General features: G+C 38.9%; 1 protein-coding gene across 1 annotated transcript; it reads right to left on the minus strand.

The window, feature by feature from the left end:
- Positions 1-154: 154 nt before the first annotated feature.
- Positions 155-17,418, minus strand: cyld3 (cylindromatosis (turban tumor syndrome) 3). Its single transcript, XM_030162931.1, has 17 exons — positions 17,350-17,418; positions 16,892-17,116; positions 14,566-14,683; positions 14,200-14,357; positions 12,199-12,711; positions 11,114-11,219; positions 9,769-10,229; positions 8,805-8,970; positions 8,565-8,706; positions 8,345-8,467; positions 5,614-5,705; positions 5,406-5,469; positions 2,380-2,584; positions 1,597-1,705; positions 1,306-1,424; positions 444-651; positions 155-352 (listed from the first exon to the last, which is right to left on the minus strand). The coding sequence occupies exons 2-17, from the start codon at positions 17,057-17,059 to the stop codon at positions 168-170; spliced, it is 2,937 nt and encodes a 978-aa protein (XP_030018791.1). The 5' UTR covers positions 17,060-17,116; positions 17,350-17,418; the 3' UTR covers positions 155-167.
- Between the last annotated feature and the right edge of the window lie 742 nt (positions 17,419-18,160).

The raw sequence follows: 18,160 nt of genomic DNA on the forward strand, positions 1-18,160 counted from the left end.
CTGACTTCAAATTTGCATCTACACACTGTTGCAGATGCACAAAAGGTCGATTTTGGGGCTCTGACACAGTTACTGTTTATAGAATGGTATTGTTCATCAGTGTAAGTAGCAGTTGTTGGTGTGTATGGCCCTTAAGCCTAAGTGAGCAGCTGTGTTTTTTCTTCATATCACTTGTAGAGGCTGAGTTCAGGACTGTGATACAAACACATGTAGGAGTCACAGAGCAGGCGGCGGGCGGGCTCTCGTAAGGAGGCGGGGTCAACTCTGCTCAGCTCCTCCTCTGACAGGCTGAGGTAGCGGCCCACCTCGGGACACGCCTTGACTCTGGGGACGTTGAAGCCGTTTTCTCCACCTGGATGAAAGCACGCAGAGAAATTGGAGCTCTTTTATAGCTGCCGTTCGAGCTTTGTAACCAAAAACCCAGGTGCCTGATTTGATCTCACCTTCCCGATCTGCCATACTGTCAAAAAACAGCCAGTCTGTGTGGAGCGGCCCGTGTTTGACGAAGCTCACGTAATGGCTGGTCTCGATACATGTAACAGCAAACAGAGACATTCGCTGGCGAGTGCAGTGGAGAGGGCCGGTCCACGTCAACCCAGGAACACCAACCTGGACTGGGCTGTGGGAAACCCGCTTCTTGTGACTATGGACCTGGTGATCAGCAGCAGACGTGGGCAGAGTCAATATATGTGTCAACTGCAGGAAATATATTAAAGCCTTTCATTAAACACTAGCTGTGTATTGAGAAAACCTGGATTTCACAAAAGGTGGAGGAGGATATTGTTATTAAATGAGCAGTTCCCAAAATGTTTAGACTAAACACAGCTTACTGCATTATAGGGCCTTGAGTTTAATGTTTAACCATACACAAAGGGCTGGATAAAAACTTAAACAGCAATAACAGTGTTAAGTAATAATATTATAATGCATGTGCAAAATTACTTGATATTACAGTCAAAAAGGAGAAATACATGGGAATATTTACAACCATAACAACTTTCAAATATATGCACTGATTTTAAAAATACATTAAATATAGGGCTATTTATCATTATTAGAAAGCATGCGGCTAAACAGTTTTCATTGAGAAACATTGCAGCATCAACAAAACAGGCTCAACATTTATAAGAAATTGATCAATAATAAAAAAAAAATCCATAGCACAAGCTACAGAATGAAAAGTTTTTGAGTGGGAGTGGAGAATTAAAGATGATTTGCCAATATTTGATAATAATGTCATTTAACCTTTAAATTAAAAAGGTATTTAGGCTTTCTAATATTTAGTCGAGGCTGCATAATGAGTACCTGTGTGTTGCAGGTCTGGCAGTACTGTTTGAGCTGACCAGGAGTGATGTCTAAGTCTTCATAACACTGGATGCATTCCCATTCAGCTACAGCCTGACAGATACTGCACTGTCGCAGTGCTACAAACAAATAAGAGAGATAAAGTTCTAAATATACAAACATATATATAATTCTGAATATTAATATATATACCAAATATACATATTAAAACACTCTATTAAGATACAAAAAAAATGTGATAAATATGTGAGTTGTGCTAGATCTAGGAACAGTGACAGATTGTTTCCTTACTGTCGTCCACAAGATCTGTGATGTCGAGGCTGAGGGTGGGTAAAATGGCATCGAACATTTTGAAGTCTTTTCCAAACCGGGGCATCAGCAGAAGCAGGCAGGACGGAGCCTGGTGGCAAATTAATACAGTAAATAGTCCCATCTCCAAAATTAAGCCTGTAAAACCTGAACCATTAAATCATTGACAAAAAATCTCAGTTCTTGGAAACTGGAGCCTTTATTGGTCCTTCTGAACAACCAGAAAACATTTTTTTCAAATATCAATTTCCATGTATGAGTTTCAATTTTCTATCATATTTGATACATCTGCTCTCAATGTTAAAATATTACTATTTTTGAACAAACAAAAACATAATACAACACAAACATGTCTAACAAATTGGTAATTCCTTTTCAAAATTGGCAAAGTTCTGCCTCCTTCCTCATTAATGACAGTCTTGTAGTGTCACTGGAAAGGCCTCTGGTGAATGAATTCCTCCCCCCTCGTGGATTATCCGTGTATTGCATGTATCTAATTGTACACATCAGATTTTTCAAGGAAAAAAAATATCACACTGATCATGTAGAGGGCTTCAAAACTCATGTATCAAATATGATACGTTTGGCGTTATAGGGTTAAGTACTCAAACATACTCATTTCACATCATTTTTAAAAGGAGACATTAACATAATAAGCAAACGATAAATATAAAGTTCTGATGTTTTGTATTAGTTCTGAATGATTAACCGGGTCTGATTTAATTGGCTATCCAGCGACATGTCAGATTGAAGTCTTGAAATTACCTCTACAAACTTAAGTCCTGAGTGGAGGAAGGAGGACTCCAGCAGGGCCTGGACGCTCGCCACTCGCATCCGGTTGGACGATGGCGAAAAAAGAGCGATGGGGGAGAGAGGAGGGGAGGCAGGCGAAGGCGAGGAGGGGGAGGGAGGGAGGGAAGGTGGGAAGAGCTGGTAGAGGTGACACTCCTGAGGCTGCTGAGTCATTGATCTAAGAGAGTAGAGCAGGGGTGTCAAACAAACATATGGCCTGCAGGCCAAAAATGGCCCGCCAAAGGGCCCAGTGCAAAAAATTACACTGAAGATATTATCAGTCAAGGGTGTCAAACATGTTCTACTTCAGGTTCCACATACAGACCAATGTGATCAAGTAAAATAATAGCACAATAACCTATAAATAATAAGAACTTAAAATATTCTTCTTGGTTTAAAGGGGTAATATTTTGCTAAACCCACTTTTATTAGTCTTTGGTACATTTATTTGTGTACTTGGACCCTAATAATTCAAGAAGTTTAAAATTGAACCCTCCAGGTGCTGCAAAGCTATCTTTATATTCATTTTGGCAAAAATTGAGTGGATTTCTACAACCTGTTTTAAATTTGCATTTAAAGGGCCAGCCCTCAAAATGACCTTTCTGGTGTCATTACTCAGAAATAGGGTTGAAGATGGACCTGTGGAGTTGAATTAATTTCAGAATTCAGACCCAAGCATAGCATTTACAGTTTATGTAGACCACAGGGAAATGTTTGAAAATGCATAATTCCATTAAAGAAAAGCAAAATATCACTCCTTTAATGTGAAAAAAATATTTGCATTTACAAACTAGAAGCACTCGGAGAGCGCAGACCTCCGCCAAGGCTGATCAATGCCCCCCCCCCCCCCCCCCCCTCCCTCCAACAAACCCTGAAAATTTCATCCAAATCTGTCCATAACTTTTTGAGTTATGCTGCACACTAACGATCAGTGGCCCCCCCCGTGGGCCCCCCCACCCCCGATCACCACCAAAATTTAAACATTTCTTCCTCATCCCATTTCCAACAAACCCTGAAAATTTCATCCAAATCTGTCCATAACTTTTTGAGTTATGTTGCACACTAACAATCAGTGCCCCCCCCCCCGTGGGCCCCCCACCCCCGATCATCACCAAAATTTAATCATGTCTTCCTTATCCCATTTCCAACAAACCCTGAAAATTTCATCCAAATCTGTCCATAACTTTTTGAGTTATGTTGCACACTAATGGACAGACAAACAAACAAACAGACAGACAGACAGACAGACAAACAAACAAACAAACCCTGGCAAAAACATAACCTCCTTGGCGGAGGTAACTATCCTTCCAGAAAAAACATGTGAATAATCTGAACAACTATGAACCGGAAATGTTGTAAGAAATTTAAGTACGATTTTAACAACATAACGCCTGCTACTAAATGCTTTATGCATTTGTAGATGCACTATAATATTAAGTTGAGAAATTGTTAAAATTCCACTTATTTTTCTGAAGAAATTTCAGGTTGTACATGGTTGTTCAGGTTTTTCACTTTTTCATAATGTAATTTTACTTTTTTCACACACTTTTTTTTTTTTTTTACTTTTTTCACAAAGACAAAAATTTGAGTAATTATTTATAGGTCATTATGGTATTATTTAACTGGTCTGGCTCATGTGAGATCACATTGGGCTGAATGCGGCCCCTGAACTAAAATGAGTTTGACACCCCTGGAGTATAAAAAGTTATCTGCAACTCATACCTTCAGGATCCATACACTAAATACAGAGCTGTGAAAAAGTATTTGCACCCTTCATGATTTCTTACAATTTTGCATGTGTCACACTTAAATGCTTCAGAAAATCAAAGAAATTACAACATTAGACAATAATGACCTGAATAAATAAAAATGCAGTTTTTTAAAGATGATTTAATTTATTAAGAGAAAAAAAGATATGTAAACCAACCTGGCCCTATGTGTGGCATTTTGAAAACTTTTACCCTACTTCACTTTGACGGACGTTCTATTTAAGCTGTTTCTTGATTGAACTGGTTAGGTAGTAATCAGGCCTGGATGTGGCTAGTGAAAATTAACTCAGTTTTCCAAAAAAAGTGGCAATTTGGGATGTAACAATGAGGACAATTTCTTTTTCACACAGGGTCAGGTAGGTTTATGTGTATTTTATTCACTCAGGTGACCTTTGTCTAATCTGAAAGATCTATGTGTGACAAATATGCACAAATGTAAGAAATCAGAAAGGGGGCAAATACTTTTTCAAAGCACTGTATCTGTTTAACATAGTGTTTGAACTCGCTTTAACCCATAAAAGACCCAGTGCTACCTTTGTGGCAGTTCCCGAATAAATGTTTCATTATATTTAACCTTTCTTAAGTAATTTATCACCATTTATTTTTATTTTGTCCGCTGTATTTTGAATTTTTTCAGTGAAAATAATGCATTTTCCTATATTTAATTCACTGACCATGTAGATGTTCATAAAAGCTCACAGTAAAGTTGAGGGTTATTAAAGCAAAAACAGAGAAAACTGAAGTAGAAATGACTTTTTCAGTATAATAAATCATTAACTGAACATAAACTCAGTGTGTCCATACACTGTCAATGATCCAACCCATGGGTTTAACTGGTGAATCAATCTTGTAGAAGATGACGATGTTTCCACGTTCAATACAGAACCTCTGAACGTCCAAATGGGTCATATATGATGATCATGAAAAGATGACAAACTACCTTTTACTCCAATTATTTCAATATATTAATAGATTTAGTAGTTCAGAAGTCCTTAACCATTTTAGATCAGTAGATGGTTTTGGGCGCTGGTGGCTGTTTGGGTCTTTATGGGTTAATATATCTGTTAAGAGTAATGCAAAGGATGAAAATCCTCAAATACATCTCATCTTTCCACTATTGTTTAGACTGTTAGTAAGAAACAACAGACAATACCCTGAGACAACCCAGTCTGGCTTTGACACTGATTTGCACACAATCAAAAAGACCGAAAAGAGCGTCAGTGAAGTTACCTGATCTTGAGGAGCGGCTCGACTTGGAGGAGCTGGAAAAGCTTGTTGAGGAACTCTTCTGGATCTGAGACACGGAGGAGCAGCAGGACAGCATTCCTCAGTGTGGTTACACAAAAACAGCTTGTGCAGGACTGTGACACATGCACATGCAGAACGCAAATGCAGGAATGACTGCTTTCATACGCAAAACAACAAACACATTCTGTACCTTTCTCCTGGTTCGTGAAGCCTGTGTCGCTGTTTGCAGCCTCCAGGAGTCGTCTCAAGGCCATGGTCTTACTGGCACACACATAGCCATACCTAGCAAACACACCAGTACACACATACTTAAGGAATACTCTATATCTTGTGTATAAAAAATATTTATGAGGAATGTGGAGAAACAGTCTTATTGGACTTGTCTCCTATATTCAATTTAACTGTCTGAGACCCTTAAGTCATTGTTTGAGTTGAGCTGTGTTTTAGAAGCTTAGAGAAATGCCCAGAGATGACATAAGGAACTATGAATAAAGGGTAATCAGAACAATATTTACAGCAGCTCACATAGTAGCACACTTAATAATCTATGTGATGACAGGGTGTTGAACTAATGAGAGAAGCTGCAATGTGGGGGGGAGTGGCTGATGAATTCAACCACAAGCATGTCTCAGAAGAAGCCTAAAATATGGTGACATAGGTTTGGAAGGACAATCCTAACCCTGATTACACTTATTTATCTGGTTTTATGTTTAAGCAAGGTTACTTATTTTATTGTCTCTCTTTTTTTAACTTCATTTACACATTGTTTTAGAGTATTTTAACCTTTAAAGACCTTTTGGTGCATGTTTAAAGTGAAACAAAATACTTTAAGAGGTTGATTTAGACAGACAGACAGACAGACAGACAGACAGACAGACAGACAGACAGACAGATAGATAGATAAGTGCATCCTGGTTTATTACCTCCGCCAAGGAGGTTATGTTTTTGCCAGGGTTTGTTTGTCTGTTTGTTTGTTTGTTTGTTTGTCTGTCCGTTAGTGTGCAACATAACTCAAAAAGTTATGGACAGATTTGGATGAAATTTTCAGGGTTTGTTGGAAATGGGATAAGGAAGAAATGATTAAATTTTGGTGGTGATCGGGGGTGGGGGGCCCACGGGGGGGGGCACGTTTGTCTGTCCGTTAGTGTACAACATAACTCAAAAAGTTATGGACAGATTTGGATGAAATTTTCAGGGTTTGTTGGAAATGGGATAAGGAAGAAATGATTAAATTTTGGTGGTGATCGGGGGTGGGGGGGCCCACGGGGGGGGCCACTGATCAGCCTTGGCGGAGGTCTGCGCTCTCCGAGTGCTTCTAGTTATTCTGATGAATTTGTTCAATCTCATATCATTAACATTATCTTTTTCTGCCTTTTACATTTTAAAAACATTCACAAAATATGTCCCTGTGGGTGTAATGTGGTTGAAAGATGAGGAAAACTGGTGCCAACTGATTGCCAGATACACTATATTGCCAAAAGTATTTGCTCACCTGCCTTGACTCGCATATGAATTTAAGTGACATCCCATTCCTAGTCTATGGGGTTCAATCTGACGTGGGTCCACCCTTTGCAGCTATAACAGCTTCAACTCTTTTGGGAAGGCTGTCCACAAGGTTTAGGAGTGTGTTCATGGGAATTTTGGACCATTCTTCCAGAAGCGCATTTGTGAGAACACACACTGATGTTGGACAGAAGGCCTGGCTCTCAGTCTCCGCTCTAATTCATCCCAAAGGTGTTCTATTGGGTTGAGGTCAGGACTCTGTGCAGGCCAGTCCAGTTCATCCACACCAGACTCTGTCATCCATGTTTTTATGGACCTTGCTTTGTGCACTGGTGCACAGTCATGCCAGCTCCAAACTGTTCCCACAAAGTTGGGAGCATGGAATTGTCCAAAATGTCTTGGTATGCTGAAGCATTCACAGTTCCTTTCACTGGAACTAAGGGGCCAAGCCCAGCTCCTGAAAAACGACCCCACACCATAATCCCCCCTCCACCAAACTTTACACTTGTCACAATGCAGTCCGACAAGTATCGTTCTCCTGGTGACCGCCAAACCCAGACCTGTCCATCAGATTGCCAGATGGAGAAGCGCAACTGGTCACTCCAGAGAACGTGCCTCCACTGCTCTAGAGTCCAGTGGCGGCGTGCTTTACACCACTGCATCCGGTGCTTTGCATTGCACCTGGTGATGTATGGCTTGGATGCAGCTGCTCGGTCATGGAAACCCATTCCATGAAGCTCTCTGCGCACTGTTCTTGAGCTAATCTGAAGGCCACATGAAGTTTGGAGGTCTGTATTGATTGACTCTGCAGAAAGTTGGCGACCTCTTCGCACTCTGCGCCTCAGCATCCGCTGACCCCGCTCCGTCAGTTTACGTGGCCTACCACTTCGTGGCTGAGTCGCTGTCGTTCCCAAACACTTACACTTTCTTATAATACAGCTGACAGTTGACTGTGGAATATTTAGGAGCGAGGAAATTTCATGACTGGATTTGTTGCACAGGTGGCATCCTATCACAGTTCCACACTGGAATTCACTGAACTCCTGAGAGCGACCCATTCTGTCACAAATGTTTGTAAAAGCAGTCTGCATGCCTAGGTGCTTGATTTTATACACTTGTGGCCATGGAAGTGATTGGAACACCTGATTCTGATTATTTGGATGGGTGAGCCAATACTTTTGGCAATATAGTGTAAGTCTACATGAAAAAAGGAACCAAAAGTTGAACCTATTCAACAGTCAAATCCAAGTTGACTGACAAAATCTGTAGAGTACATTACGTTTAATATAATTAGTCATAGATCTACTGTTAGCAACTGAACAGAGCTTTAATTACTCGTGGTCACCACCTTCAGCTATAGTACCAGTGTAATAACAGGTTCTTAACGGACACTAACAGATAAATGCAAACAAACAGACCTGCGCAGGGGGTTGACGATCTCACAGCGCAGCAGGTCCTGAGCCTGACCGGAGTTCGGGTCAGTTTCAGAGTGAGATGGCCAAAACAAAACCCAGTCTGCAGAACTACAGCAGGAAAACAAACTGGAGAGAGAAGGACAAAGGGATGGATCACAGCGACTGGTTTTAAGAGAAGACATTATTTTTCCCCACTCGTTTTCTCCATAGACTTAGATTTTACCTGAACAGTGTAGCATCCAGGTAGCAAGAGTTGAGGTGACCCTGGATGCCTCTTTTCCAGCCCTGGTACAGGTCTCTGGCCTCGTCTCCATCTACAGGAGGTGTGTGGTCCTCCACGCGCTCACTGCCCCACTCTGCAAAGGCTGCAAGCCACAGAAACACAAGAGTGAATGACACAATCTGAAATGTACACCACCACAGGACTGAGAGTGATGTTTGACCCTACAGTTATAGACTCTACCTATGGAATTGCATCTCTCCACTTGATTGACAGGTGTTTCGGGGGCAGGAAACCTGGAGTCCCGCCGACAGTTACGAAGTTTAACAAACAGCCCCTTGTTGGCTGGGCAACGGAAGTGGCGTTCACCGAGGTAACTCCCGTCTGTTCCAGCAGACAGCTCCTGGTCCTGACACACACACAGGACGGTAATTTCACATTTTTACACACATTCCAAGTGCATCTTGTATAATAACAATGATGTAAAAGGGAAGCGAAAGTTCAGCTGTCTGATACAGACTGAGTGTTTCACAAATGCTTTAGTTCATTCCTACTTAAGTTTAAATTTCTGGATTTTCCCACCTACTCATCCAGCTCTTTCTGCCAGACTTTGTTCTGTTAGGTGACTTTTCATAATGATGCTTTCTTCAGTGGCAACTTTCTGTGACTTCCCTTCTTAATGTAAGCTGTCAATAACTGTTTTGTTGGACTGTTTGGACAGCTATGACGCATTACCCATTACTGTGTAAAACTTATACTGGCTAAAGGATCATTCCTAAACAAATAGCCCAGCTTGTGTTGTTCTACTATAAACAACAGAATACATGCTGCAATATGTTTTGTATAAGACAGCTAGACCTCTGAAGTTATTTGCATTATCACACTAATTTTATATTTTTAAATTGTATTTATTTTTGTATCTGAAGAAAAGAGAATGAGAATTAAATATGTGCAGTATGTTCATTTCAACCCTGAAAAAACAACAAACAAGGTGGCCTAAAACCTTTGCACAGTACTGTATATGTTAATGATGAAAAACAAAATCAGTGTTTTGTGTCTGTTAACTTATCATTATAAAAGATGCTGAATATATTAGTAGAACAATGGTTAATGACCAGAGTGAATATCCAGAATGTTGTTACATATACATACATATTTATCAGTTTTTCTCATTAAAGGAAAGATGTGAAACATAGTGTTGGCTTACCAGCTCAATTCCTGCGACTGGCTCTGTAATGCCATTAATCCGCCCAATCCAGCGGATCACCCCAAAAAGTGGCGGGTCGTTCACCTCCACCATGGAGCCCACCTCCAAGTCCCCCTCCAACTCAGGCTCTCCATTCTCTGTTGAAGCTTCACCATTGTCTGGTGATCTCAGTGGCGAGGGAGGGCTGTACATGCCGTTGGTGTACGGGAACTGGTCTGCCTCAGTGGGCGACACTGGGCTGTGCAGTTTGGGGGGTGGGACAGGAGGGAGGGGCTTGAGGACGGGCTTTGGCGGGGGCAGGGGAGGAGGTTTAAGTGGCTGTTTAGAGGGGGGCATCAGGGCCACCTTTAGAGCAGATGCAGGTGGTGACGATGGGCTTGATTTACTGATGTTTGATGTCACTGGCTTCAGGATGGATTTGAGAATTTGAGTAGTTGGGTTGCTACGGCTGGACTTTAGCTCTGAGGACACAGAATGTGAATTATAACACTGACTATTACTTGATATGTGGACAAAAATAACTTGCAAGTCAGCTTAAAATTCCCTTGATACAAAATCAGGTGAACACTCTTTTTCAAGTGTTAATATGAGTGTCTACTGTTACAGAAAATGCATTTTTCCATTACATATTACAGTGTATATACTGTAAACAGGGGTTTTGTTGTCGGGCTGTATAAAATGACCACATTATAATTTCCCAGTATAACTCATTTCATGTCCAGATACCAGTTCATATCTAAATACATTACATTTTCTGTAAATTAACTGACAAATAGGTACAACTGACAAAATAGTTGACCACATGGAAAAGACTACTTCTTATACACACTGATACTTCATTAACAATTATAATTTGACAGCTAAAAGATAATATGAATGCATTTGATTATTCTTCTTTTATTTTGAACATTTAAGTGACAGTGAATTAACAACTAAGGATGTAATAAAATATATAAGGTACAGAATAAAATCCTGCAAATCTATTTAAATACTTCACTTTTAAAAAAAGCAAAGAATGAGCAAAGAATGTATAATACCACACACACACACACACACACACACACACACACACACACACACACACACACAAGTATATTGCTAAAGTAACAAGAGGGGGGGTTTAAAATAAATAAGATGGAACCTGGAAAAACCTGAAGAGAAGTTATAACTTCTCGCTCAGCTAATGTACTTCTCTTTAGGTTATTCATTTATTAACTGAGTGCCTAATGACACCAATATTATATGTGTAAAAACATGACAGTTCTTGGATCTTGACTGGTTCCATACATGTTGACTTATTTTTTAAACCTATTTTCAGGACTTGTTGAGCGTATAGTTGTCATACCTGAGGAAACCTTGGTGACTGGCAGTAGTATTCCATAGAGGGGTGAAGGAATATGACAGAGCTTCTCTCCTTTATAAGAGCCATCCCAGTTTCCAATAGGAGCGTCCTGTAATGTAAAGCATGGAGACACAAAGTCAACACAAAGACTCGGGCAGACACACAACAGCACTACAAAAGGACAGATGATCCTAATAAACAGTTTGTAGGTCTGGGTAAAGGACACACACTATAATGACTGCCTTTTCTGGTCATCTGAGTCTCTGATCTCCTTCAAGATAGTATTTTCTCAGTACATACTTTTACTGGAGACCCTTTCAGTTTGTCATTTCTGCTGCTAGATGTCTTTCGATCAAAACAACAGAGACAGGTGAGACGTGCTGCACATCACAGCTTCTGTTATATTACTGCTCACAATAAAAACTCAAAACATATCCACTACATGACTGGACTGGAATCAGAGCACTGCCAAATGTCTGACATTTTTATTCACAAAGTGTTTAATGACACATATTCACTTTATGTCATTTCATGCTAGTGAAATAACCACAAGTAATGTTAAACGTTTTACTGTCAGAAAATGAATGAGCTCATGTTAACCAAGTTTAGAACATTGGCCTTGTTATTTTTAGATAATCTGATATAGAATAGCTACTTACTGCGCATTTATCAGATTTTCCTTTTCATTCTTTCCTTTTTTGTGCACTGTCTTGTACTCTTTGAATTCATTCTTAATGCACTACAGGTGTCTGATTTTGATATTTTTACTATTATTTTCCTCAGAGTTTTAAAAAATATTTCTGCTGTTAAGTGGCTAATCTCTTTGATTTTATTTTCCTAACAATGTTCCTTTTCTTTACGTTGATTTTGTGCATGAAAGGAATTATATAAATACACTTGTCTTGTCTTTTAGTTAATTTTTTCCAATTCACACCTTTTTCAACAGTATACTGCTTTTTACACATCAATATTGTCCATTTTATTTTCCTGCCTTTGTGAAGCACCTGAAGCACATGCAACATGAATCTTGAGAGGAGCTCTATAAACAAACATATACAGAAAAAAACCCTGAAATAATCTCTACTAACCAGCAGAATCCCGACATACATTCCTGAAGATGACCGTCCTGGTAGGAGACCACAGAAGCGCACCTCACCCCCATGGACAACGTCTTCCAGGGGGAAACACACTCGCTGGCCAACTTGAAATGGCACAGGTGAAGTGGGTCCTCGAACCTGGATCTGGTTTTGAACTTGAGCTGTAAAAGGTGCAGCCTCAGCGGTTCGAGGGAGCATAACATGTGTGTGAGGAGGGCTGATGGGACGATGATGGTGATAATTAATGTGGCGGCTGTGCTGGTGATTTGACCGCTCGTTGTTGTTGCTGTGGTGCCCGTTGCTGGGGTGATGATTGCTGCTGCTGTTGCGGTGAACTCGTTCTCGCTCACGCGGCCGCTCATGTGCTTCGGGGCCATTGTTGCGGGACCAGCTACGGAGCCTGATGTGATTGACTGGGACGAAGAGAGCAGAGGCTTCTGGACAGAGGAAGAACTGGTGACCCTTGTATGAACCATTGCTTGTTCCTCTACCTACTGCAGAGCCCTGGGGAAGTAAAATAGGAGGAAAAGTTATTGACAGGAGAACTTTCTGAAGAATCACAGGTTCCTGTTTGAAGCAGATTTCTACTTTGTAAACAGCTACTTCAGGGTTTCTTCCCTGGGCTGTGCAGACACACACTATACCTCATTGTAATGTCCAATAACTACTCTCGGAACATGTACTTCATGTCTGGGACATGTATGATGATATTACACTGATATATTTGCTTTATTGTCATACAGTATATCTCTAATTTACACACATCTCTATTGCACACATACACACACACACACACACTATATATACAGGGGTTGGACAAAATAATGGAAACACCTTCACCTCAAGATGATAATGCCCCAATCCATACAGCTAGAACTGTTAAAGAATGGCATGAGGAACATTCTAATGAAGTTGAGCATCTCGTATGGCCGGCACAGTCCCCAGACCTCAACATTATTGAGCATTTATGGTCAGTTTTAGAGATTCAAGTAAGACGTCGATTTCCACCACCATCGTCTCTAAAAGAGTTGGAGGGTATTCTAACTGAAGAATGGCTTAAAATTCCTTTGGAAACAATTCACAAGTTGTATGAATCAATACCTCGGAGAACTGAGGCTGTAATTGCCGCAAAAGGCGGACCTACACCATATTAAATTATATTTTGTTGATTTTTTAAGGTGTTTCCATTATTTTGTCCAACCCCTGTGTGTATATATATATATATATATATATATATATATATATATATATATATATATATATATATATATATATATACTTTTTTTCTTCTTTTTTTTTCTCTCCTTTTTTAATATATGTCTGTATTTTATTGTTCTGTACATAGTGACATAGTACACTGTTGCCAGCAGAGACCACCTGTAATTATGTTGCACAACCTGTGTAATGACAATAAAGCCTATTCTATTTTGCAATTTTCAGCAAACTAAAATTTAGACCTTTTTAAGATAATTATGAATCTTCTTTAATAATCCAGGGTGGAAGATTTAGCAGGCTCTCAGAACAATTTAACTGCAGAAAAAAAAGTATATACTACTCCATATAGTTGTCATATGTTAGTTATGTCAGAATGGATGACTCCCTTTACTCCTTTTCTCCCTTTTATACAAACTCAGAGATACAATTACCTAGTATCTTTGAGTCTGGACAACAGTTAATATCACCTCATCTAAAAAGCCCAGAACAAACAAAACCAGTGGCTCTGTTGAAGGCCATTTTTTTGCAGTCACCGTAAGGGAATGGGTGTGAAGTTACACTTAAAGACATATTACAGTTTATAATCAGGATTATTGGAAACTGACGAAACCCTGTTACAGAAAAAGAAAGCCTCCAAATGGATTAATTTTCTTTACATTTAAGTGCAAGAAACATACAGTGATTGAATTATGTTCAAAATAAAATGACTTCCCATTCCGGGGTCATTCTGTGAAATCCTCACACTTCTCTGGGATACTGAAAATACTGTCAATCTACCTTGAGCTGCACCCCAAAAAACACAGCACTGCTCCCTCCTGACAGTGGACCAACGTATTGAAGTTCTGCCTCTGCCAGCTCATCCTGTTGACCAATCTGGACCCAGAGTGGGGCACCTTCAGTTAAAGAAGCCAAGTGTTGTAGCTTTCCAGGATTGGCTACAAAAATATAAAACAATAAAATTACAAATAAAAACCCAGAAGAGAAACCCAGAAAATTACTAATAATATACCCCCTTTGAGGTGAGAGGTACTGTTGTTGTACATTTTTGAGTTAGTATAGTGACTGAAATCAAATTATCTTTAGTAAAACTTTATCCATTGCACTGCTGCAGGAAAATGAGCACACAAAACACATGATACTTACTTATTAGTCTCATGCGAGCTTCACGATCAGTTACAGGCTCCAATATCCCGCCAAGGTCCACTGGGACATCAAGCAGAAACTTCCTCTCTATTTTTACCATACTGCCATTATCTAACACCTGCAGGAAAAACAGGAAATAGGCAAACATGAGGGAAAGGACAGAAGAGACGGATGCATATGGTGGATGCTATCAAGCTGGACCGTAGAATTTTTTTTAAATTAAACACTACGTTTACATCATCTTCTTTCCCATTCAATAAAAAAAAATTGTTTCAAAGCTAACTGAAAAACAGGCTGGTTTATTAAATGCTTTTAAATGGTGTCTCCCTATCTTTTACTATTATGTCCCTACAATGCACCAAGAGCACTGAGGTTTGCCTTTTCTGTGGTGGCCCTGAAACAGTAGAACAGCCTACCTTGCAGGTTAGAACTGCACAGTCTCTTGAGCATTTTAAATCCCCACTAAAAACCCACCTGTTCTCTTTGGTGATCACTTCCAGTTAAGTTTTTAAGTTAAGTATTTTGGCCCTGTTTTTAGTTCAAAATTTAGTACTATGTTTTTTAATTACTTTTTAATTACTGTGTTTTTACCTAGTTTCTATACGAATTGTTCTTAATTTTTAAAATCTTGTCTATTGCTTTAATTGTATCCTTTGGTTGATGTTATACAGCACTTTAGTCAATTGAGGTTGTTTTTAAATGTGCTATATTAATAAATATGACTTGACTTGGTTTTTCAGAGCTCAAGAAAAGCTGACTGTTTAGTAGGGATGTAACAATTACCGGTAAAATGATAAACTGCGGTAAAATTGCAGACGGTTAGTATTACCGTTTAAATTCTAATTATCATGATAACCGTGTTTGATTACCACACTTTTCCACAGAAAACGCCTATGTAAAGATCTGCTTTTATGTCAAATATTTGAGTATAGTTTTAATTTATTACAATTTTAATTTTATATACTTAATATTTGGAACCAATATTCACCTTTCTGGCCTTTTATGTTGATATAGTAGGTTAAAGAGAAAAAAATAATAGACAGATGAGATAGATGAAGTTGTGCTGAAAAAAAAAGATACCAAACATAGGTATAGTAAGTATTTGTTTATATAGTATATAAAGGCAAAATCAAAAGCACTGAAAAACAGCCAAAAAAGGCTCAGACCACTAAGGGCTAATATTTGAATGTTTCTGCCAACAGAAGGTACATTGTGCCAGTTATTTTATTTGTTTTTTTTGTTGTTGTTTTTATTTTCAAAATACAACTTGGTTAAATTATTTCAGTGTGTGTATAAGCACTTTTTGAACATTTTGAGCACAATTTCAACAATACCACGATAATAATGATAACCGTGATAATTTTGGCCACAATAACCGTGATATGAAATTTTCATATCGTTACATCCCTACTGTTTAGTGATAACTGGTTCTAGATAGAGATGCTACAGATATATGACAATCTGATATATTGCTGTAGATTATACTACCTAACACAGTGCTACACTCAAATATAGTAAAATGTAAATATATATTAAAACAGCAGCAATATAGTATTGTACTGGAGTATTTACAAAATGACAGTAGTTCTTTTACCACCACTGTCCATCAGTAGCATCCTCTAGCACACAAGTGTCAAATATGCGGCCCCTGGGGCCAAATCCGGCCTGCCAAAGGGTCCAATCCGGCCCCCTGGTATGAATTTGTGAAATGCAAAAATTACACTGAAGATATTAAACAATCAAGGATGTCAAAATGATTTGAATTCAGTTTCCACATACAGACCAATTAGATCTCAACTGGGTCGGAACTAGTAAAATACTATCATATTAAACCTATAAATAATGAAAACAGCCAATTTTCTCTTTGTTTTAGCATAAAAAAATAAAACTAAATGGAAATGTTTATATTAAACTATTCTTTTACAAAAAATGTGAATAACCTGAAATGTCTTAAGGTAAATAAATGCAATTTTACCAATATTCTCCCTATTATTAAGTGTTTTGTGCATTTGTAATAGTAATGTAAGTTGTAATGCACATGTATAACTGATAAACTAATAATCTGAAGCATAATATTGTTAAAATTGCACTTGTTTTTCTTAGGATGTTTCCAGTTGTTCATGTTATTCAAATTTTTGTAGATGTAAATATTATAATTTAATTTTAGTTTTTTTTCTTATTATTTAACTAGTCCTGCCCACTTGAGATCATATTGGGCTGAATGTGGCCCCTGAACTAAAATGAGTTTGACAGCCCTGCTCTAGCACCTCTATATTGTGTCTAGTCAAAAAGATGACGTAAATTGACTTCAAGTGGGTATCCGTACCTTAACCCACAGGGAGTCCCCCCTGCTCTTGGCTGAATCCTGCTCCTGGCACAGGTACCCCCTATGTAGGCGAATGGTACCTTCCAACTGGTCGTGAACCTTCATATCGGTCGTGATTAAAAAATATTTGGGGGGGCGGCGCTTCCTGTTTTCGTGTGCCCCAGACATCTTACTTCTTGTCTTAATTTGAAGGCTAATCACAGCGGAATTAAACTCGTCATGTTCCTGTAAAAGAAAGGAATTTGATTATTCACAAAATGTAAAAATAACAGTAGTAGGACTAAAACACCTGGAGGTCCGTTCACCTTGCGCGGTGGTTGGCAGGTAAAGTTCATTTTGAAACTTCGTTCATTTGTTAACACCATTAGAATAGCATAAGTTACTTTCCTTGAGTGTAATCTAAACACGTACCACACAGTTTAACCCTACAGCAGCTCAAGAGGTCCATTAAAACTTACCAACTTTGTAAACTCTTTCCGTCCACATTTGAAGTCACTCCGCTTCAACAACAAACCGAACCGTGAAGCAGGAAGCGGGAGAACTGACAGGACCAGCAACCAATGAGAAGTTAGGAACGCGCAGCGGGGAGTAGCTTCACCCAATCAGAGTGCTTATGGGCGGTACGAGGGCTGTGGGAAATTCCACAGGTCCTGATACGCAAGGTATATACGTCTAATATGCACGTAAACAAATGAGGTGTTTTTTAAAATTAGTTTATAAATACAAAAACAGTGTAGCTCCCTAAACTTTTCAGAAAATTTTGCTTTCACAATTCTCATCCTCCCTCTGAATATTCAGTGCACAATTAAAATGATAAGTGTAATTCATTAAAGTTGAATTATGTCGCATGATAAACATCAACATGGGGTTGCACATATATTTCACATTATCATCTATGACAGTTTTGTGTGTCAGCGTGTTCAGTAGTAAGGGAACAAGTACTCGGATGTTATACTTATGTAAAGTAATATCACAATGAAAATAGTCAACCACAACTAGTAGTTCTGCATTGAAAAACTTACTTGAAAGGATATAAATAGCGATTATCCTTAAAATGTTAGAAAGAAAAGTAAATGTTTACATGATGCAGGAAAATGGCTCCTCTCTCTCTCTGTGTGTGTATGTTGTTTTCATATTGATGCTGCATTAATGTGTATGTTACATTCTAAAAAATACATTTCCTCTGAGTGTGAAGTTGCATAAAATGGAAGTACCTAAGTAAGGAAGAAGTACCTCAAATTTGTATTGAAATTGCACTCCAGTACTGGT

The sequence above is a fragment of the Sphaeramia orbicularis genome, chromosome 18, assembly GCF_902148855.1.
Source record: "Sphaeramia orbicularis chromosome 18, fSphaOr1.1, whole genome shotgun sequence".
NCBI classification, from domain to species: Eukaryota; Metazoa; Chordata; class Actinopteri; order Kurtiformes; family Apogonidae; genus Sphaeramia; species Sphaeramia orbicularis.